This window comes from Malus sylvestris, chromosome 14, assembly GCF_916048215.2.
Source record: "Malus sylvestris chromosome 14, drMalSylv7.2, whole genome shotgun sequence".
Classification (NCBI taxonomy): domain Eukaryota; kingdom Viridiplantae; phylum Streptophyta; class Magnoliopsida; order Rosales; family Rosaceae; genus Malus; species Malus sylvestris.
This window is the reverse complement of record NC_062273.1, coordinates 1,876,179-1,897,393: the sequence shown is the minus strand read 5'-3', so window position 1 is coordinate 1,897,393 and position 21,215 is coordinate 1,876,179. Positions and strand designations below refer to the sequence as shown.

The 21,215-nt window shown below is 36.3% G+C and overlaps 1 protein-coding gene across 1 annotated transcript; it reads left to right on the top strand.

The window, feature by feature from the left end:
- The first annotated feature begins 659 nt into the window (after nt 1-659).
- LOC126600536 (uridine nucleosidase 1-like) lies at nt 660-4,257 on the top strand. Its single transcript, XM_050267111.1, has 9 exons — nt 660-986; nt 2,112-2,227; nt 2,357-2,416; nt 2,655-2,837; nt 2,936-3,040; nt 3,284-3,380; nt 3,490-3,597; nt 3,684-3,819; nt 3,903-4,257. Exons 1-9 carry the CDS (start codon nt 872-874, stop codon nt 4,009-4,011), a joined length of 1,029 nt encoding a protein of 342 aa, XP_050123068.1. The 5' UTR covers nt 660-871; the 3' UTR covers nt 4,012-4,257.
- Nucleotides 4,258-21,215: the final 16,958 nt, after the last annotated feature.

The following is a 21,215-nucleotide window of genomic DNA, read 5'->3' as shown; positions in this document are numbered from 1 at the left end:
GACGCCTAGAAAGCCTAGACAGCCACCTAGCCCGTCCAGACCTGCCTAGACACCGACTAGGTTGCGACTCATTTAGACAGAAAATAGATAACTTTCATTTTGCATTTTATTTTATTTTTTCAATAAATTGTAAAGGCTTGTTTAATACTTAAATGAATACACATTATATGTTTGTTTCCCATGTTTTCATTATGTCAAATACTTCATAATACATATGTCATTCTATTTTGTAGTTTGTGATGAAATTATATGTATTTTAAATATAAACACTACATGAAATATAATAGATTTACTTAAATCTGCCTAGACGCCCGCCTAGACCCTGCTTAGGTGCTAAGTTCCAGCCCGCTATCTGACTAATGCCTAGCATCTTTTAGAACTTTGGTTTCAGACACATTGAAGAATCTCTTTGCATAAAAAAGTCAGTAACTTGAATCCGGACAGGTATTATCCTTTTGTAATTCCATTTCGGCATTTCCGTCCCCTCATGAATATTCCCTTGAGCTGGGGATTTTCACCAAACAAAGTTACAAAGTGACCGGACAAGATCGAGATCCACTTGAAACATGCCACCTGTCCATCATGATTGATCCCAAACACACACACACGTCTCCTCCTCATCTTCCGGCACCTAAAACCTATATAAACTCGCCGAGATGCCTCTTGAGGCACCATCGCTCTCGTCGTCCCTCCCAATCCGACGAAACCCAATTCGGATTATTATATATATGTGTGTATGTATATGTGTATGCATACTATAATATAGTATATCTCTCGCATATACATACACATTATATAAATACACACTCGCGGTTGTTTCCTCTGGGATTGTTCTTATCGTTCTGAGAGAGATCGGAGAAGGCGTTTGTTCATGGAGAGCACGATGATGAATTCTAACGGCGTGGCTGTCGATGGCGAAAGAGACTGCGTTCTGGCTAATCATCTGAAGCGCGAGAAGCTCATTATCGATACCGACCCTGGAATTGGTCAGTTTTCAGTTTCAATTTGCTTGATTTTTTTTTTCCAAGTGATATGCATTAGTGTTCCTATTGCGTGTTTGGTTGCTATAAAATTTGAATTTTGAGGGTTCCTTTTGCTCTGTTTGGTTGCTGTGAAAATTTGCGATTAGTAACCAGGCTGGAATTTTAAATTTTCAACTTTGTGATCGTTCCTTTTGATCTGTTTGGTTGCTGAGAGAGTAGTAACCTGGCTCAAATTTTGAATTTTGGGATGGTTCCTATTGCTCTGTTTGGTGACTGAGAAAATGTGGGAACAGTAACTAGGATGAATTTTTAATTTTGAGTTTTGTGATGGTTTGGATTGTGGAAAGTGGGGAACTTGTTTGAGCTAAGCTAAAATTGAGGAAAAAGAACTGCTGGGTTAGGCTCAATTGTCTTACTTTTAGGCTTAGCTTGTGTTTTTCGTTCATTGAATCGTCTGCATTTTGATGATTTCCATTCTGAATATTTGATTGGTTTTATGCCAAATGGTGATGGAGTTAGCGTGAGGATCTTTAGTTATTGAATTAATTATGCATCCGAAATGTGATCGTATTGTGGAGTGTTTCTTTGTCCACGCCTCACTTTTTATTTGGTGATTTTGACTTTTGCATAACCATTTTTTGGATAATAATAGTTTGGAACTGGGAGTTGAGGAGCATGAAGGGAAAGCTTAGTTATGTTGAGAGTTGTCCCACATCGGAAACGGAAGCTTTACCTTAATAGTTTACATATTCTTGGGCCTCTTCCTCCTATTGCCGATTGGATGCTCACATTCTAATGAGTTTTATTGACTTATTCATAGTTAATCAATGAATTATGGAAAAGTAAAGAATTGGGATCATATATTATGAACTGCTTGTTTTTTGGATTGCCCCTCTTGCCTTTTTATCACAATATATAGAGTAGTAAAGTTAAAGTCTGTGGGAGAATATGCCCTTGAGGGTTTAGAAACTTTATAATGCTTGCATAGAAATGGGAATTGAATGACATCTACTTAGTAGTTAAATGTAATGGAAAATCGTTTGTTATGGAATCCAAAACAACATTATCGACTGTTCTTTCTCCAACATGTTTTCATGTGTAATACTTTTCTTTATTGCTAATCCGCAGATGATACCATGGCCATCTTAATGGCATTTCAATCACCGGAGTTAGAAATCTTAGGCTTCACAACAATATTTGGTAATGTCACCACAGAAGATGCCACTCGCAATGCCTTGCTTCTGGTTCGTCCTCATGTCTTTTGATTTTCATCTTCTTGTAATGACTTCGGGTCTGTCTATCAATTTCATTTTTTTAATTTTCTTTTGAGTGTGTTCATGATCAATTACTGTTCTTAATCTGCAAAAGGATAGTGTGAGATCGCAGGGCATCCAGGTTTGCCTGTGGCAGAGGGAAGTCCTGAGCCTCTAAAGGTAATAATTTGATATGTATTCCTTTAGCTGGCCTAGAAGGCTAGAATTGAGGTTAGCCTTCGGGTATTCCTTGAGCATTACACCTTTATATTTGTTCATTGGCTATTTTTTTGTCACTTGCTTCATTTGATAGTTGATAGTTTAATAATGTTCACACCCTACCCTATGCCCCCCTCCTTTAGTTTCTAATAAGTAACCTTATTTAGTTTATCATAACCATGTTTCCTTGTGGAAGTAGGGTGGAAGCCCACGTGTGGCAGACTTTATACATGGTTCTGATGGGATGGGGAACTTGCATCTACCTCCTCCAAAAGCAAAGAAAATTGAGAAGAATGCTGCTGAGTTTTTAGTTGATATGGTCTCTGAGTATCCTGGTGAAGTATCTATACTGGCCCTGGGTCCCTTGACAAACTTAGCATTGGTAAGTTGAAGAGTCCTTTTTACTTCTTCATGTTGGTGTTGACCTGAGCTTATGAGACTTGATATCTTTCCTTATTATGACGATGCTTCTTTGCTCAGGCAATCAAAAGGGATTCTTCATTTGCAAAAAAGGTGAAAAGGGTGGTCATACTTGGTGGTTCCTTCTTTGCTCTGGGAAATGTAAATCCTGCTGCTGAAGCAAATGTAAGTGTCACCGTGCATGCAACAAGTAAAAATAACACTTCACCAAATTATTTCATGCTTTATTTAGAAGTAACTTTTTCCTGAAAAAAATTGTGGGGATTGGTTTTCATCCCTCTTAGGCTCGTAGCTTATTCTCCCTCATATACTTGCATAACTGCCATTAACTGTTGAGAATTATTCACATTTACTTGTCGGTTTTGTCTCAATAATGTGTACATGAAGAAACCAATGTCCGGCTTGCAGATTTATGGAGATCCAGAAGCAGCAGATGTTGTGTTTACGTCTGGGGCGAAGATTACTGTTGTTGGAATAAATATTACGACCCAAGTGAAATTTACAGGTGCAACTTCCAGTTTACAGTTTGCTTAACTTTCCGGACACATTCTCATGAGCTATTCCACTGGAATTTTGATATCCTAACTGACTTGATTATCGTATTGTGGTTTCAGATGACGACCTCCTTCAACTGCGGCAATCTAAAGGAAAGCATACTCAATTCATATGCGACTCATGCAAATTCTACAGAGACTGGCATGTGAAATCTGATGGTGTTTATGGTAAACTTAAGCTATAGCCGTGCACTAACCTGCTCAAAATCTGTTAATCGCGTTCTATCTAAATGATTCTTTGCCTTATGTTTCAGGGATTTTCCTTCATGACCCTGTCAGTTTTGTAGCACTAGTCCGTCCTGATCTCTTCACGTACAAGAAGGGCGTTGTGAGGGTTGAGACTCAGGGTATCTGCGTCGGGCATACACTGATGGATCAAGGACTGAAAAAGTATGTGCAAATTAGCGTGCTCCAATGAATTCTTTTTTACACAAATGCTTCTCTATGAGTCTAATGAGCATACTATATTACAGGTGGAATACAAGCAATCCATGGACAGGTTATTCCCCTGTTGAAGTTGCTTGGACGGTGAATGTGGATGCAGTCCTTGATTATATACGAAATCAGTTGATGAAATCTTGAAAGCTCACTACATGTCAGTGAGAAGGATAATTGCTGCTTCCCCTAGTTTCCATTGACAATACCTTCCTTCATGGCCTTTCCCTTCTCAGAGATGCCCCAAGTCGGAGGCATGAAGAGAGAGCGAGCCTTCCATGAAACCTTGTGTTTATTTGAAATTGTAAAACATTTTCTGAATAATGTCCAGTTACACCTCTAATGAAGTTACCAACAAGGAATAGTACATTCCTTTCGAATTTCTGTGCAAAATTGTCGCGTTTAATTTTCCGTCTAAATTTTTGACATGTTTAATTACTCGGTATGACATGACGTAAAAGAAATTAATTTGTGTTTCGTCCCAAGAAAATCTGCATAAAAATGACACTTGAGCATTAGAGCAGTGATCCACAAGAAACCTATTTGAACTCAATTCTTGTAACTGTGACTGCCCCAAGTTCCCGGTTTGGAGGTCCCTATCCATCCCTCCAACCAGTTTCTTTAAATAATCTGTCTGCTCAGTCTCTAATGGTTAGGTGATGCCTATTATTTATTTTTTAGAATTTTGTGTCCGTTAGCCAAATTACATGTTAGTGCGGCCACACACATAAAAATGGAACCCCATAATTTTATGTACAGGGATGACGGATGCGGCTCTAGTTCTTCAGACAATCAGAAACCACCATATACGACAACCCCACTCAAAAATCTCTCAAACGTAAGAGGTATCATCAAGTTTTTGTAACTAGGTAAACATATGGTATTTATTTAGACGCAACATGCAAATCCTTCGTCTTATGTGGTGTTTGATACCTTTCTACAATCGTCATCTAGCTAATTATATTCAGTATGTCAAAACAGGGCGGCAGAACACAATATTATAATTTTCCTAGTATTTTTTTGACTTAATTTATTAGCCACCACACCCAGCCACCATTGTTTGAAAAAGTCTTTACTGCCTTAACCATCCACCCCTCTAGAAAAAGAGAGCCAAAGGCATACCAAAAAGAAGCAGGTGTGTCGGACTCAAAACCCCTAAGACCAAATCCATTTAATAAGGCAGTTGATATAAAAAAAGGTAGAGAATTGTCCGGACTGTTTGAAAGTGTTTTTAAAATGGTTGAAAACATTTATGATGAGAGTACTTTATAACCAATTCTTAGTAAAATGTAAGTGAATTTTGAAAAAAAAACTTGAAGTGCTTATTGCAGGAAGTACTTGCATTGCTTTTAGAACTTAAAAACATTTTCATCAAAAACACTTTAGCCATTTTCACTTCCAAACAAGTCCTATGTTTTGTAAACCACGTGATGCGGTAGTTAATGATTGGATTCTTTTTCTAATGATTTAAAGAAGAAATCCAATATGTAACAGTTACATCATGTGCTTTACAAAATATACCAACTATTTTCCCCTCTTCCTTTATTTTTTAATTTTTTTTTTTAGGGTTTTCCTTTTTCAAGTCATTTGTGACGACGTTTACCTACCACACTGAGAGAGCAGTTTCAACTCCCGCCAAGAATTTTATACCCATCCAACAACCAAAGACATTCCCCCCTTCTCTTAAATAATACCACAATTCCTCTCCAAGAGCCATAATCCAATTTCAATCCAAAGAAAAATCAACTTGACACAAATTTAAAGCAAGATGGTGTATGTTTTGTCCTCGCCAACAACAATGGCAGCGAAGATTTCCAGGTACTGCGCTTTGTTTGTGGCGGTGATGCTGTTTCTGAGCTGCTGTGAATCGTTATCCGGCGAAAGCGAATATAGGGGAAGGATGGTTCAGCTCCAGATTGATGATGACCATATGGAATACATGCCGTGTGATGAAATTTACGTGGTTCGTGAAGGAGAGACACTGCAAACAATTAGTGAAAAATGTGGTGACCCCTACATCGTTGACGAGAATCCACATATTGATGACTCTGATGATGTTTTTCCTGGCTTGGTTATCAAGATTACTCCATTTAAACAAAGGTAGAATAATACAGAATTACTAGATTTTTTTTTCCTCTTTCTTATTTGACTGTAAGTTTAAGCAGTTTATAGAACAAATGTTATATACAACCCAACTTTTTCCGACGAGAGGACTATGATTCCGACGATGGCGGAGTACGGAAGCTTGCTACCCTCCATGTTTCTGGAAAAGATTCAGAGGTTGAGTTTGTGTTGGATGTAAATGTGTGAGAAGAAATAAGCCTGTACAAAAAGTAAAAAAATACAAAAGGAACACATGTATTTGCAATGAGAATGTGTCGTGCATTTGTTTTTTTCCTTTCTTTTCCATTTCATGGCTTTCTTTTTTTCTTCCATTTTAGCTCATTCACTTGACACCTTTTTTTTATTGAACACCAAAATATACTGTCTCTGTATACATACATTAACCATAAGTCAATCTTTGGGATACCTTACAGTCCTTCCCTCTGCTTGAGGGTGCTTCTTACCCTTTTGTGTGAGTGATTTTCCAATCGTGCTTCCGTTTGGTGTCTCCCATCGCCCATCTTAGTTGCGGTTGGGATCAGTGAGTGGTCTTTTATTTTTGTCTTTTCTTTCTTCTCCTCTTCCATCTGCTGATGGGTCTTCCAATCTTCCTCTCTGGCCTTACCAATTCCTCAACCCCCGTGGGTATCCCTTTTCACGGCCCTTCCTTGCTTCGCTTTTCAACCATGTTTTCTGTTGAGTTTGTGTGAAGAGTTCTGGTGTTTTATCTGGCTCGGGTGTTTCCTACACCACCACATTCTTCTTGTTGTCTACCGTTTTCAACGGTGGTGCTCGGGAATTTCCCGGAGCTTCTTTCTGATGGTTGGCTTCTCTCTCGCCGACTATCTTTTGTTGATGGTTGTGCACAAGTGGCGTCTATGGAGGTGATGATCGGCAGTGGATGGAGAATCGGATGGCTGGCTGATTCTTGGATCGGCAGTGGAGAGCATAATGGATGGTTCTCGGATGTTCTGTTGTGTTTGGGCTTCTTTTCTGTGTTTTCTTTGTTTTTAGGCTCGTTCTTTGTTTGTCTAGGAATAAAGTGGGCCTTTATTTGTTTTGTAAATGTGTGTTTGTTTTAATAAAAGTTCCTCGTTGGCGATCTTTTTGGATCCCACTTTAACCAAAAAATCTTTGGGATACATTTTTGTTTCATCTATATGATTATTTATTTATTTATTTAATAAGGGATGACACATTTAAGTTTGAGATACCCTTAACGTTGAAAAGAAAAATACCACCAAATCAAAAGGTAACGGAAGTTTATATGGTTGGTTACGTTACAAAAGAGAATAAAATCGCAATCTTGACTATTTTTTTTTTCACATACTGTAAAGGAATTTTGTTTCTCTCTGAGAAATCTAAGGGACTGTTCATTGGATGCTTGACTGTTCATGTTTTTAGTTTAGTTTAGGTCAATAGAAAAATATAGGAAAAAGTAGAATTCTGGCCCTAGCTACTTATGTTTGTTGGCCCTTTTTGGTCTTTAAATTTTGATGGAAGCCCATGATATTAATGTATTAATAAATTTACATATGTTAGCTATATAATTGTTTTTTAAATAAAAATAGGGTAAATTATATAGTAGCTCTTACAACCCTATACAACGTCTTTAAAACATTTCACTTTCATACATCATGTACCATTTTATTTCAAAATAATACATCCGTTAGATTTTCCGTCCATTGATCCGTTAAGTGCTGACGTGGTTGCCACATTTGTGCCACGTGGCTGCTAAATGTGTGCCACATGGCACAAAAAATAATTAATTTTTTTTAAAATCTTAATCTTCTAAATTAAAAAAAAAAGTTAGAAAATCCAAAATCCAAGATCCCATCAGTGGCGGAGCCAGGATTTCTTGTGAGGAGGGGCCTCACACAAGTATAGAAAAAGAAAAAAAAATAGTGGTTATAAAATTACGAATGCAAAAACATCATAAAAATATCCAAATAATTAAGTAGTCAAAATTAACATATGAATACATAATTTTATCTATTTATAGTAATCATAATTATTCTCGACGAATTTCATATTTTAAAACCATTGCATGATGTCATCTATACTATTGAAAGAATTATTAAAATCAATGGAGAGAATTACTAAAAATTTTGCAAACCCTAAAACTCAAGTAAGGTAGGATAGAATAGAAACAAATATTTTATAGAGAATAATGGAGTTTTATAAACCTTATTTGTTCTTTATTCAATAAGTTTGGGATTTGGAATGACTAAATATATGAAATTCAAGAAGAATATAGGGAATAGCTCTGCCAGTGCACGAGTGAAAGACAATTTTATTAGTTAAAAGTGAATGATGAGTTTTAATTTAAAAGTTTGATTGATTTGTAATAAATGACCATTTGAAATATTATTCTTAATTCTATGATAGGATTTGGATGAAAAGATAGATAAATAATTAGATAAGTGTTGAAAAGAGTTGCAAAGCAATAGAAATATGTGTAATACTAATCTTGTTTTTTCAAATCAGGGTAGGCCTAGGACTATTCTAGTCCTCATGTGCCTCCGCCAGTGGATCCTATCATCCCATCCCCACCCCATACCTGCACCTTTGAAGAAAAAAAAAAAAAACCAGAGAACAACCCAGATCCCATACCCCCCGCGAAACCTATACCCCATACGACCACCCCCCAACCCAGATCCCATTACCACCCCCCGGCGCGAAACCCATATCCCCCCCCGAACCGCAAGGACGTCATCCTTCCTCGCATCATCTTTGTCGTCGAATATGACAACGAGCAGGAGCAGCAGGGCGACGATGAGAAATCCCCGGTCAACGACGAGATCGGGTGGTGACGAAGGACCTCCATGAGGAGCAGAGGGATCGGAGAGAGAGCTCTGCAGTGGTGATGGGGAAAGGGCGGCGTTGATCTGGGAAGATAGAAGGAAGGGGAGGTGAAGACATTGAAGAAGAGGGAGAAATGGGTCGGGGATTTCTGTTTATTTTTTTTTAATTGGGGGTTTCGAGAAGGTCAGGGGAGGGGTGGGGGATTGTAGGGGAGGTGGAGGTGGGCATGGGTAGGTTGGGATGGGGATGGGGGGCTACGGGGAGGGATGGGTTTCAGGCTGTTTTTTTTATTTATTTATTATTTTTTTTAATTTAGAAGATTCAGATTAAAAAAAAAATTAAAAAAATTATTATTTTTTGCCACGTGGCACACATGTGGCAGCCACATTAGCACTTAACGGATCAATGAACGGAAAATCTAACAGAGGTATTATTTTGAAATAAAATGGTACATGATGTACGAAAGTGAAATGTTTTAAAGACGTTGTATGGGGTTGGAATAGACCTCAAACATGAGGGGCTACTATGTAATTTACCCATAAAAATAAATAAGGTTTTATTTATTTATTAGCACCTCACATTAAAATTTAATATTAAATGACTTGTGTTCCTTACTGTGGAATGACAATTTTGACCTTAATTAGGTTCTAAATACACCGCAAATCACTTAATGTATTATTTATCTTCTTCAACTATCAAAACTCATTTCCACCTTCCATTATTGAACAAAATCCTAACTAATGAAACTACAACACGTTGTTTGAGAAAAATTATTTTTTGACGAATGGTACACGAAATCGATGTTTTAGAAGCTTCACATGAGATAAACTAAAAGCGTGCGAGAATCATTTAGAGGATGCATCCCGAAAAAAATGACAAGTATTGACGGATATTATATATTGAAATAGAACCCAAGAATCTGGTCTTTTCCAGCCATATATACTAGTTAAATTGGGAACACAATGACACAATAACACACCTAAAAAAGATGACAAAAGTAGAAGAAGAAAGATTTCCAATCAGAATTATGAAATCTTTGTTAATAGAAAAATAACACACAAGCTTAGACAAATGAAAATGGATGCACTTTATAGAAGGTAATCCTCCCTCCTGGACATAGAGCCTTTAAGATATTTACAGGTCAAGACACCTTATAATTTACCCACAAATTTGGAGATATGATTCAATCTCATTTTCTGCCCCATGGAAAGCAGCAACTCTGCAAAATTTCTTTCCGAAAAAGAAAACGAAATGAGATATAAAAATGTAAGGTGTATGTTGAGAATGTGGGGTGTGAGGGTATTATGAGGAAGTATGTGGGGTGTATTTAGAGAAATTTTAATTGAAAATGAAAATGTGGGGTGTATTAAGTGTGTGGGGTTATTCAACAATTTGTGAGGTGTTAATATAATAAGCCATAAAGAATTGGTAAGCTACATAATTGTTTTTTAAATAAAAATAAATAATTGGTATCCTTATGGAAACTCCTTTCCTGCCAAACCCACCGGTTGTTACTCCGATGGTCGCGTCCTCACTTATTTAATCGGTACCTTTACCCCTTAAACTCTCTCTCTCTAGTTAATTGATGGGTTTCTTACACTTTATCTTTACCTCTCTCTCTCTCTCTCTCTCTCTCTCTCTCTCTCTCTCTCTCTCTCTCTCTCTCTCTCTCTCTCTCTCTCTCTCTCGTTAATTGATGGGTTTCTTACACTTTATCTTTACTTTTCATGATACAATATGCAACAAACAAGAGAAATGATAAACACACATTTTGTTTTGCTCTCTTACTTATCCCTGTTTAATTTTTGCCGTTAAATCTGTTTGATTTATTCAAACCAACCAATGGTCAGAAATAAAGATGGCGTATGTAAGAAACAAAAAATGGTGCATGAAAGTATTCTTTTAGGGGGTGAATAATTGGATACATAACTTTGGGTGTAAGAAAGTATTCTTTTAGTCACTTGAGCTATAATTTTTTTGCCCTAAATTTTAGGGATAATTAGGTCTAAAAACGTGACCAATTAGTAATGATCCAAGATTTTTTTTCTTAAGAATATGTAAATTGTGAGAAAATTTCCCTTTGATTTCTCGATGATAATAGTAAATATTGTTGCAATCTCAATAGATTAGGAATGTGATTATGTAAATCCTAACATATCTAGGATATCCTTATGGGATTCTACCATATCTCTTAGACTAGATATTATCCTATTAGAGTTGTAATCCTATCAGGGGTAAGGATTTAACCTTCCATACTACTATAAATAAAGGTACAATAGGGTGGAATAGAACACACCTCACAAATACACATCTTTCTCTTCTCTCTCTATGTGCTGCACCCCATCTCTCTCTCCTTTATATGATTAAGTAAATTAGGCCTACAATATGTAATTAGCACGCTCTTGACGCTGCGCTAAAGAGAGTTTGATCTTCAATCAGAGAAGTATTATGCTTTAATCATTCTTTTTATGATTAATTTATTATTTTATTGAATTGCTTTACATGCTATTGATTCAATTTAATTTTTCTTTGTTGAACGTGATACAACGCATTGGAAATGCAATTCCAACTTTTCGAGAAGGATCTCCTACAAAATTCAAGGGCTTTTATTGTTTTCTGCCAATCAGGTATGCTTAAAATAAAGGAAGATATTTGAAACGACCATGAAGCATGAAAACATTCCCCATGATGCATGAACCCCCTACATTTATATTTACCTTTTGATATATATATATATTGTATATGATTCGTATATTTTTTCATGCATTATGCAATTTATGTTATGTGGAATTTGTGAGTCAAAGAATCGAAAGAAAATAGAAGCAATTTAGGATTTTTCCAAACCCTAGATTTTGAAAAAAAAAAATATGGGAAAATCGCTGCTCAAAGCCGCGTTGAGCCAAACATGGACCAAAACCGTAGCAACCTTTTGGGTTTGCTATGTGTGTATTACCATGCCTGCATGCCTGGGTTCTTCATGATTGGGCCTATAACCCCAATTCGTGCCACCTCATTAGAAGCCAGCCTTGCTGGGCTTTTGCTCTTTGGCCCAAAAACTCGACTGCTGCTTGGTTTCCTCCACGCAATGGTCCACCTCCAGCAACCCATGCTGCTAGGCTTTTGTTTTTTTCCCCAACTTGGCCTGTGTTACAGCAGCAAGCGTGCTGCTTGTGAATTTTTTTCCCTTGGCCTGTGAGTGCAGCAAGCCTGCAACCTTGCTTTTGCTGGTTTGTGGGCTGCCTGTAGTGTAGTAGCTTCACACGACCCAACCCGCAGCCTGCAGTTGCTGGGCTATACAGATATACAGCAGCCAGCAATCTAATGCTGGGTTGCCTCTTTTTCTTAATCCAAAGCCATATTTGGCTTCTTTTTTTTCCAGTCCGCACCCATATTTTTGGTGCCCAATTTCACAGCCTTAACCAATTTTTTGGGCTTTTCTTTTGAATGGCCCGTAGCCGTCTAGCCTAAAATATAGCCTGAAACTTTGTATTATTTTTCTTCTAGGATCGATCTTGAATGGTCTCAATCTATTGAATTAATTAAAGTGACCAACAGTCCATTAATCTGACAATTAATCCAAAATTATTGGCATGAAGTCCACTTTTTGGCAATTAACGATTCAATATTTTATTTCTTTTCCTTGAATCGTTGACTACCTTTCGTAGTCCTGAAGCACTCACACTTGAGTTCCTGAAGCAACCCAAATCCACTACATTTAGTTGTATATTGTATTATGTGTTCTTACATGTACCTCCTTTTATGAACTGGAAGTTCATAACTAAACTCGAACTTGTAGTTTCGAATTTAGTGCCTTTGAAACCCGAAGTTTTCATAAAACAATACACCCATGAAAAACGGATTTTTTCATGTAAACCATGTCTTAGAACCCGAATGTTCCAACTTTAAAGTTTATGGATATTTTATTTTTTATAGCACCAATCACAATCTTGTTCCATTCATTTAGTGGATTGTCGAACCCTAACAAGTTCAATTTCACTGATTTGGACGTTTCTTGATCGAAATCACTTTATGTGGGTAAAAGACGTGAAAATCCACTTGACTATTAAGAAGCTGAGTAATCATTGAAGCCAACAATGATATTGAAGAGTTGAATAAGCCTTTGCCATGATCTTCACTCAAAGACTTATGCCCGAAGCATTACAAATGGAAATACCTCCCGATCGAGGATTCCATTGCTATTTAACTCACTTATACGGACCGTTTAATCATGAAAGACATTGCCTGAAGCACACCATTATTACGTCCATGAATGAGTATGACTTTGAAGTTTATAAATCTGGTTGAATTTTGACTAGAGAATACTTTTCTCATTCTTTCTTGTTTCTAGCTCGCTCATGAAGAAACAGTGTAGAAAGTGGAAGTTTACCAAATTCCTAGATCTGATTACTACCACAAACATGAGAGAAAGGTATAGACCCAGCTTCGGTTGAAGTTTACTGAACGGTATAGACCCAGTTCGGCTGAAGTCTATCGAATGGCTCAACCCAGTTAGATCAAAGCCTACCGAATGGTGATGCCCTGCATCGGCAGGGATACACCGAATGGCATGTTATGCTTCGACAGAGGTGCACCGAATGGTATTGCTCTGCTTCGACATAGGCCCTCCAAACAGACTCACTAGCTTCGACTAAAGCCTACCTAACCCAAGTCCTGGTCTGTCTCTCTAACAATCCAATTTCGAGTTTGTTTTTACAACATATAGGGCCTGCCAAGGTGTGGCATCATGCCTGAAGCCTGATCCTTGACACCTAAGACCTAAAACTTCAAGAATTAGGGATATTGTTCCCAAACCTCAACCCTGCAGAATGTGCTTCCGTCTCGATGAAATAGATTATTGGTTATGCACCTGTTCGTGCCCCTACCAATGTCGTTGAGGAGTACCATTCTCGTAGTCAATATGTGAGACTAATTTTGCTCCACCGCACCAAACATCGTTGGACGAGCAGAATTTTGACATGGATGACCTTGTTGGCCGAATCCCCTTAGTAAACCATTTACTTTATGAACATTTTTCTATGTTCTTGGATTCACTTTTGGTGTTTGTTTTAGTTATGGATAATCTTATCGATCTTGTCCTCGAATATGAGTTAATTGAATCATGTTTCTTGTATACATGTGACCAAATTAAATTAAACACGTGATGTAACGCCCTGCCCCAAAATAATTTCGATGATAGGCTCAATTCAATACTCTTGTTTATTTTACTACCATTAAACACTATTCTTTATTTAAGTTCCTACTTACTCACAAAATCTACAACCAAAATTTACTTACCAAAAACATAAGACTTAATTTCATCTTGTTCATCGAATTACTTTTCTGAAATCAACTTCCCAACAAATATAATTCTCGATTATTTAAGGCTGCATCTAATCCCTGTTAGACTGCCTACATACCATTGAGCAGGATCAAGCATTTCGTAGTTCACCATTTCAATAAACTCCTATCACCATTGCAAGTCATTACCACGTACAAGTAAACATAGTAACCCTTTTTTTTGTTTTTTTGAAAGAAAACATAGTAACCCTTATGAGACGTATAAGCACATAGCTTCAAAATGTGAATCGTCATTGGTTTTGGTTTCAGTGTAGTAATGCATATAGATATGTATACTTATTAAGACACCCATTTTAACATTCAAACAAAGAAAGTGATGTATAAACATGAAGCACTTAATCAAAATAGTAATCACGCTAAATCAGATTTGTCAAACTATCGATATCTATACCAGCCCTAACCTTACCAACCAATATAATTTAAATACAATCACAATCAATTACTACATGCATTACCCCTTTCAAATTCTATATCAAAACATAGAGCCAATAGTACATATAAAAGCAATAATCTAACTATGGTTTGATAATAATTAGCTGGACTAATTGTAGCAAATAAAATAGCTTGTTTCCTTCAAAACCAATCCGATTGGATTGTAAAAATTGAGTGAGGAAGATATGCATGTACTTTGATACACATGTAGATAAAACCACCTGCATATATTTTCTCTTTATATGTAATTATGTATTTAGTATACAATCATTCGGAAAACAACCAGCTTCCTGAAGTGGACTAGACGAAATACTTTGCCAAGGGTAGTAATACAACAATATAGCTTTCTGCATAATACAAGTCTTAAAAAACAGGGCAATTAAACAAAACATCCCTTTCGGCTTTTATAACCATTCTAGGGTTCAGGCATTTGCATATGTATAATACTAGTTTTGCAAACAATAGCTAATCCACGACAGATTAACCGAAAGAAATATTAATAAGAATTAGCTAAACGGAAAGGATAAAGAGAGTTGAGAATATGAACCCATACTGCAGGTTGACATCCCAAACGAGAAGGATATGAATATCTTCAACTCCCTTCTCTCTGCTCCTAATTAATTTCTAATCCTTTCCTTCCATTTGTCCTTTCTTCTCATTATTTTGGGATCGACTAATGGGGAGAAACCAATAAGCTCGTAAGACTGCTCGTCAGGACCATCTGCACATCCTCTCCCAGTTCTTTCTCTTTTCCCTGGTAGTGTTTTGGTGATCAGACTCGCAGGAATCGTTCCCTATGGGTGTCCTCTCCAACCACCCCCAAAAAATCAAGAGAAGAGGGAGTCCTCCCCTTCAGGGAATCCCTCCCCCCCCCCCACCACCCCCAAAAATTAAGAGAAGAAGGAGTCCTCCCCTGGAAGGGAAGCGAGTCCTTCACCCCTCCCCCCACCCAACACCTTTTTTCTCCACCCTTCTCCAACTCTCCACTGCCTTTCACGTGGCATCCCCCTTGCTCCAGATTTTTTTGGAGCCTTCCAAAATTAATGGAAAAATGTCTATTTTGCTCTCTACTTCAATCGTTGATAACTTCTTTGTTATCACCCCGTTTCACGAACGATTTTCGCCTACACACTCGTGGAATCGTCCTCTATCTAGATATGTCAAGAAATACGATAAAATATATGAGAATGAAATACATCCTCGTAAAATTTCGTTTAATCAACTAGGGACATTTTTATGATACTACAATCAAGCAAATCTTCCTTTCTTCCCGTTAACACTCTCCCTCATATTGAATTGTGGATGTCAAGAACGTCTAACTTGCCAAATAAGAAACGAAATGATGGCTGGCTATGTGATTTAGAAACGAAAGGATGGCTCACTAGGTGATTTAGTAAACATGTCGGCAAGCTGACATTTTGTGGGCTAGTGAGCTGTGACAATAGCTCCAGATTGAATTCGATATCGGACAACACGATATTTATTCTTATGGCATGTTTATGCACTCATAATCAGAATGAAAATAAAGAGTTTGATTTCGATTACAATTTAGTAAACAACTTTCAGAATAATACGATTCTGATTCATTTTCAATTCAATTCCTCTCAATCTGATTACGAATTAATAAACGTGCCGTCAATGTGTTTCGTACATTCATGAAATACTTGGTTGGTGGGAGTGGGATTGAAGTAAATTTGCGGGAGAAGTAAAGCAATGAAAACGTTTTCCACGTAAGAAATTTATTTTGCAGGGATAGAGTTGGATTCTTTCTATATTTGGTGGGAGTGCGATTGTATTCCTTCTCTTTTTAGCGAGGACAAAGAAATTGTTTAACAAGGAAATTTCATTTCCTCTCGATCGCTACACCAATCTCCAGTGAAGAAATAACTTGTAACAATATTTTTTTTTAATTTCCTCATTATTTCGTTTTATCAACTTAGGAAACTCACTTCATACGAAAACTTGATAATTTTCCTCTTTTAAGGATTGGGCGTTGGGTATTCAACTTTACAAAATACACTTGAACAACTCTGCTACTAAAGATTAAATAATCATTTCCAAAAGCAGTTGCTCAATTTCCTTCGATATATTCATTTTATTGTTTACTATATAAACTTATTTAAAGTTTTCATTAAGCTTAACTTCTTTGGCTTTTGGTTAAAAGTATTTAATTTCATAAATTTCTTGGACATGGGATTGGGTTCCGTAACATCTTTGACCATAACCCTCTCCACCGCTAGCTTCTTGTTACAACCAAAACAAATTAGAAAATTTAAAAATAAAAAGAACATAACAAAGTGTTGGTGTCAAAACCCAGGACCAAATTCATTTAATAAAGCAGTTTAACTAACTCTTTTGCTCTTTTTATTTTATTTTATTATGTTTTGACATGCATTTGTACCTATCACACATTAAAAGAAAGCGTTTGAAGTTTGAACACCCGCCAAGAATTGCACCCACTTCAACTACCAAAGAAAAAAACTACTTCTCTCTTAAATATATATAAGACCAACACGTCCACGTACCACAATCACTGATTCTAAGAAAAAACAACATGGTGTGTGTTATGTGTTCATCAAGTACTGTAATCTTGGCAGAGAAGATTGCTTGTTATTGTGCCTTGCTCTTGGCACTCGTTCTGGTTCTAAGCTGCTGTGAATCGAGCGAAAGCGAATTCACGGCGAGGAAGGTCCAACTCCAAATGGATGCTTTGAACAAGCCGTGCGATGAAATTTATGTGGTTCATGAAGGAGAAACTCTGCAAACAATTATTGAAAAATGTGGAGACCCCTACATTGTTGAAGAGAATCCACATATCCATGACCCTGATGATGTTTTCCCTGGCTTGCTCATTAGGATTACTCCACCAATTGAAGAAAGGTAGAATATTACTAGGTTTCTTTTCTCTCCTCTTTTGATTGTAATCATGTAATATTTGATTTTCAACATGACGGAGAGGGCTAATGGCCTTAGTTTATTGATGGGGTTAACTTGCCGCTTATTACTTCGGTTCAGTATAGTGGTATTTATTTTTATGTGTAAGTGAAAGATTTTAAGTTCGACTTATATAGATGGCTTAACTTAAATCCACCACTCCTTAATTAGAGTAAATATATCATTGTATCGTTGATTTTGGATCTACAAATGTGTTATCATCATAACTATTAGATAGTAAATTGCCACTTAATACTATGGTATGGTGGTAATACTCTTTAGCTATAAATGAGACGTCTTATGTTCGAATCTATAATAAAAATTCATTAAATTGTCAATTTGTCTATTTAGTATCTTCTATAATTAATTGGGCAATTGATACTTGATCTGATCTCGAAGGTTAGGTTAAATTTTCAAAAGCCCACAAACCGCCCTTTTGTTAAGAAAAAATAGTCTGATTTGTGAAAGTTTTAGGCCTCTCAAAGGCTGAGCCATGCTCATTGCGCCCTTATTAACATAATCTTGGATCTCAAGATCCGGCTTATTAGTGGTAATTGATCCAACATTGAATGTACGTAACTGGACCCTGTTAACACAATAACTACATTGAAATATTTAAGAAATGTAGAGAAAACGAAAAGAGAATAAGAATTTTAGAGAAAGAATGATATAATAGTCGCTCTGTAATTGTATGAATGAATTGAATACCGTACAAGAGAAATTACATAAGCTATTTATATAATAGCATAATGCAGATTTAGAGACTACTTAACTAGTAACAGACTGCTTAACCAACTCTAACAACTCAATGATCAGATGATACCGCTGTCATTAAATCAAACATATTATGTAGTCACATGTGTCACTTAATGGTTTGACCATAAAAAAAAAAGACTTCATTCAGCCATATATAGTTTGACACAAAGGCTTTATAAATAAAGCATCCACAATTTTATACTCCAAGCTTAATCAGCGTTGAGCACTTTGTTTTGTGTTTACGAAAATAGTTCGACTCTTGCCCCTTCTATATCCTTAAACAAAACATGGTAAACATCATCCATTTCACCGGAGCCGTCTCAATGCAAACTTGAGGCCTAAGACGAAAGTGAAATGAGAACTTCTTAATTCAGTACCTTAATACGTTTTTTCACAACAATATGAGTTTGAGGTACGTCAAATTAGATTTATAAAAAAAAGAGTTTTTTTTCCTTCTTTATAGTGAAGAATTGAAACATAAAATTTTATGAGATATAGTAAGTGTATGAAGAAAATATGAGGCAAATTTAAAGTGAGGCCCAATACACATGTTTCGCCTTGCTTTTAAGCCATCTCTGCGCTTCACATTATCATTAGGTGCTTGAAATTGAAAATACATGTAGAATTTATAACGAAAATATGAACATATCGATATGAGAGTGTTAGTATCTTTTTTATTAGAAACTAGTGTTGGTATCATTGATCCCTTCGGCCTATATATAACGTTGTTTCATCTAGTTTCATACCCCAACAGTGTTACCAACGTATTTCATAATACCTTTCAAAAAAATTATTTCATGATATTTACTTTCACTTGATCAAGGCCTATTTAAGAGTTCAATAAAGTTTGCGATGAACAAACGAAGAATAACAAACGGAATTTACAGAAACCGACTACAAACACTGAATATAATTTTATTAACTAAAATAAAATATTGTCATTATTATAATCCTCTGGACTACATCTCAGCTGACTTTTAAATTAAATAAAAAAACATCGTATTTATACAAACTCACTATAAGTACTAATAGGTTAGGAAACAAAATCCCAATGGGCCCAAATTAAACCCACCAATAAAATAAACTTAAATAGTATTATTTTCCAACACAATATTAATAGGAGAAACCCTTTATTTTCTTGTTTTCCCATTGGCTCTCATGGATAGTAGCACTTTGAATCTTAATAGGCACAATTAAACACTGACTTTTAAATTGAATAACAAAACATCGTATTTATACAAACTCACTATAAGTACTAATAAGCAAGAAAACAAAATCTCAAAGGCCCAAATTAAACCCACCAATAAAATAAACTTAAATATTATTATTTTCCAACACAATATTAATAGGAGAAACCCTTTATTTTCTTGTTTTCCCATTGGCTCTCATGGATCGTAGCACTTTGAATCTTAATAGGCACAATTAAACATTGACCTCTTGGGGTTATAAATCCTAGAGTCGTTCTTACGTTTGTTACAGCTGGTTTACACTAGAAATACTTGTTTTTTACTTTATAATATTGACTTGATTTATTTAAGTTTCTGAAAAATCAAATCTACGCGGATTCAAGTGGAAGCAAAAAGCCCTACGACGTCATGTATCCCAGTCACCTGCATGCAAGTTATCTATGTATGTCCAATGTATAATTATTTATTAATGAGTACGTTTTGGGTTGCTCCTTTTTTTATAGCATAGGAAAAAAATTACAATGAAAAACCTCTAAGACATCCAACAGCAAGAGAGTCTCAAGTGCAAGCCCGCGCCGCATCAGGGGTAGGGTGTTTAACCAACTTAGACTACATCCAAATTATGACCCAATGAAGCAAATTAAAGCATTCGTCATAAAGTTGACTTCATGAATAATATGTTATAAAGATCACATAACAAACCACACGCTGCCTTTGCTTGATTAAAGTGTTGATTCGCCAAGTTACTGCAGACTTAAGATTGGTAGTGTCAATGAGAATTTTAGAATCCCCTTCAACTTCAATTCTTTATCCCTCATTATGCAATATGAGTAATGTTATGTTCCATAAATATTATGAATCCATTTCTTACGTTTGATGACAAATATCAAACAGATGTTATGTGGAGTTAATGAACTACATGACATGGTGTAGTCTTGAACTATCTTCCCTAAGCTCTCATGTCAATACAACTTGGCTTAACTACTTGCCTAGACACACTTCTTGGAGAGTACTTACCTTGACCGTCTTGGTGGAGGGATCACCAAGATTCAACTGAGTCACACTGATTGAAGCATACATCAATTCATCACTTCCAATATCGTTCGATACTAGCACATCCATTATGAAATGTATACTATGATGTATATTTATTTAATTAATGGTTTGATATGAGCAATAACTTACCATAAATGTCAATTTGTCAACATATATCATATGAATGCCTAAGCAATTTCAAAATTATGTCACGTCGTCATATGAAAAGACCCTTATTTATATGTACGGAGCCAAGTATTGTGCCCCTTAAGTTATATGACATAGTTTACAATACTCCCACGTTGTGGAGCAGGATCACAGAAAACAGACGAGTCCTAATACCATTGTTCAAACTTTAGACCCTTTTAAAACTTCACATTGTTCTTCACATATACATTAGAAGGATATATTTTATTCATTCTTCTCTTGACGAGGAATCCAGGCGGTCCATTCACCAGAAGACCTTAGCAAGGGCGGCCCCTGTCTTGTTTGACAGAAGCCTTCAGAGAAACAGAATATGTTCACGTGCCTACGAATATTAGTAGGCAGAGTTCTCATCTTGTTCTTCTTATTGTTTGTATAATTACAATATAACTTATTCATGTTATTTTTTTTGAGGTTTGGCTTTACTTTTTGGACTGAAAATAAAGAAAAAAGAATGCAAATTGCAATGTCACCCTTAAACATTCACATATTTTATCATCAGCCACACACCACAGGTCCACAGTCGATCAAAACTAG

What these genes read in the sequence shown, in the direction of transcription:
- LOC126600536 (XM_050267111.1), top strand. Translation starts at nt 872, where the DNA reads ATGGAGAGCACGATGATGAATTCTAACGGCGTGGCTGTCGATGGCGAA. An exon ending in CCTTGACAAACTTAGCATTG is followed by an intron (nt 2,838 to 2,935) that starts GTAAGTTGAAGA and finishes TTCTTTGCTCAG; the next exon opens with GCAATCAAAAGGGATTCTTC. An exon ending in ATGGATCAAGGACTGAAAAA is followed by an intron (nt 3,820 to 3,902) that starts GTATGTGCAAAT and finishes ACTATATTACAG; the next exon opens with GTGGAATACAAGCAATCCAT.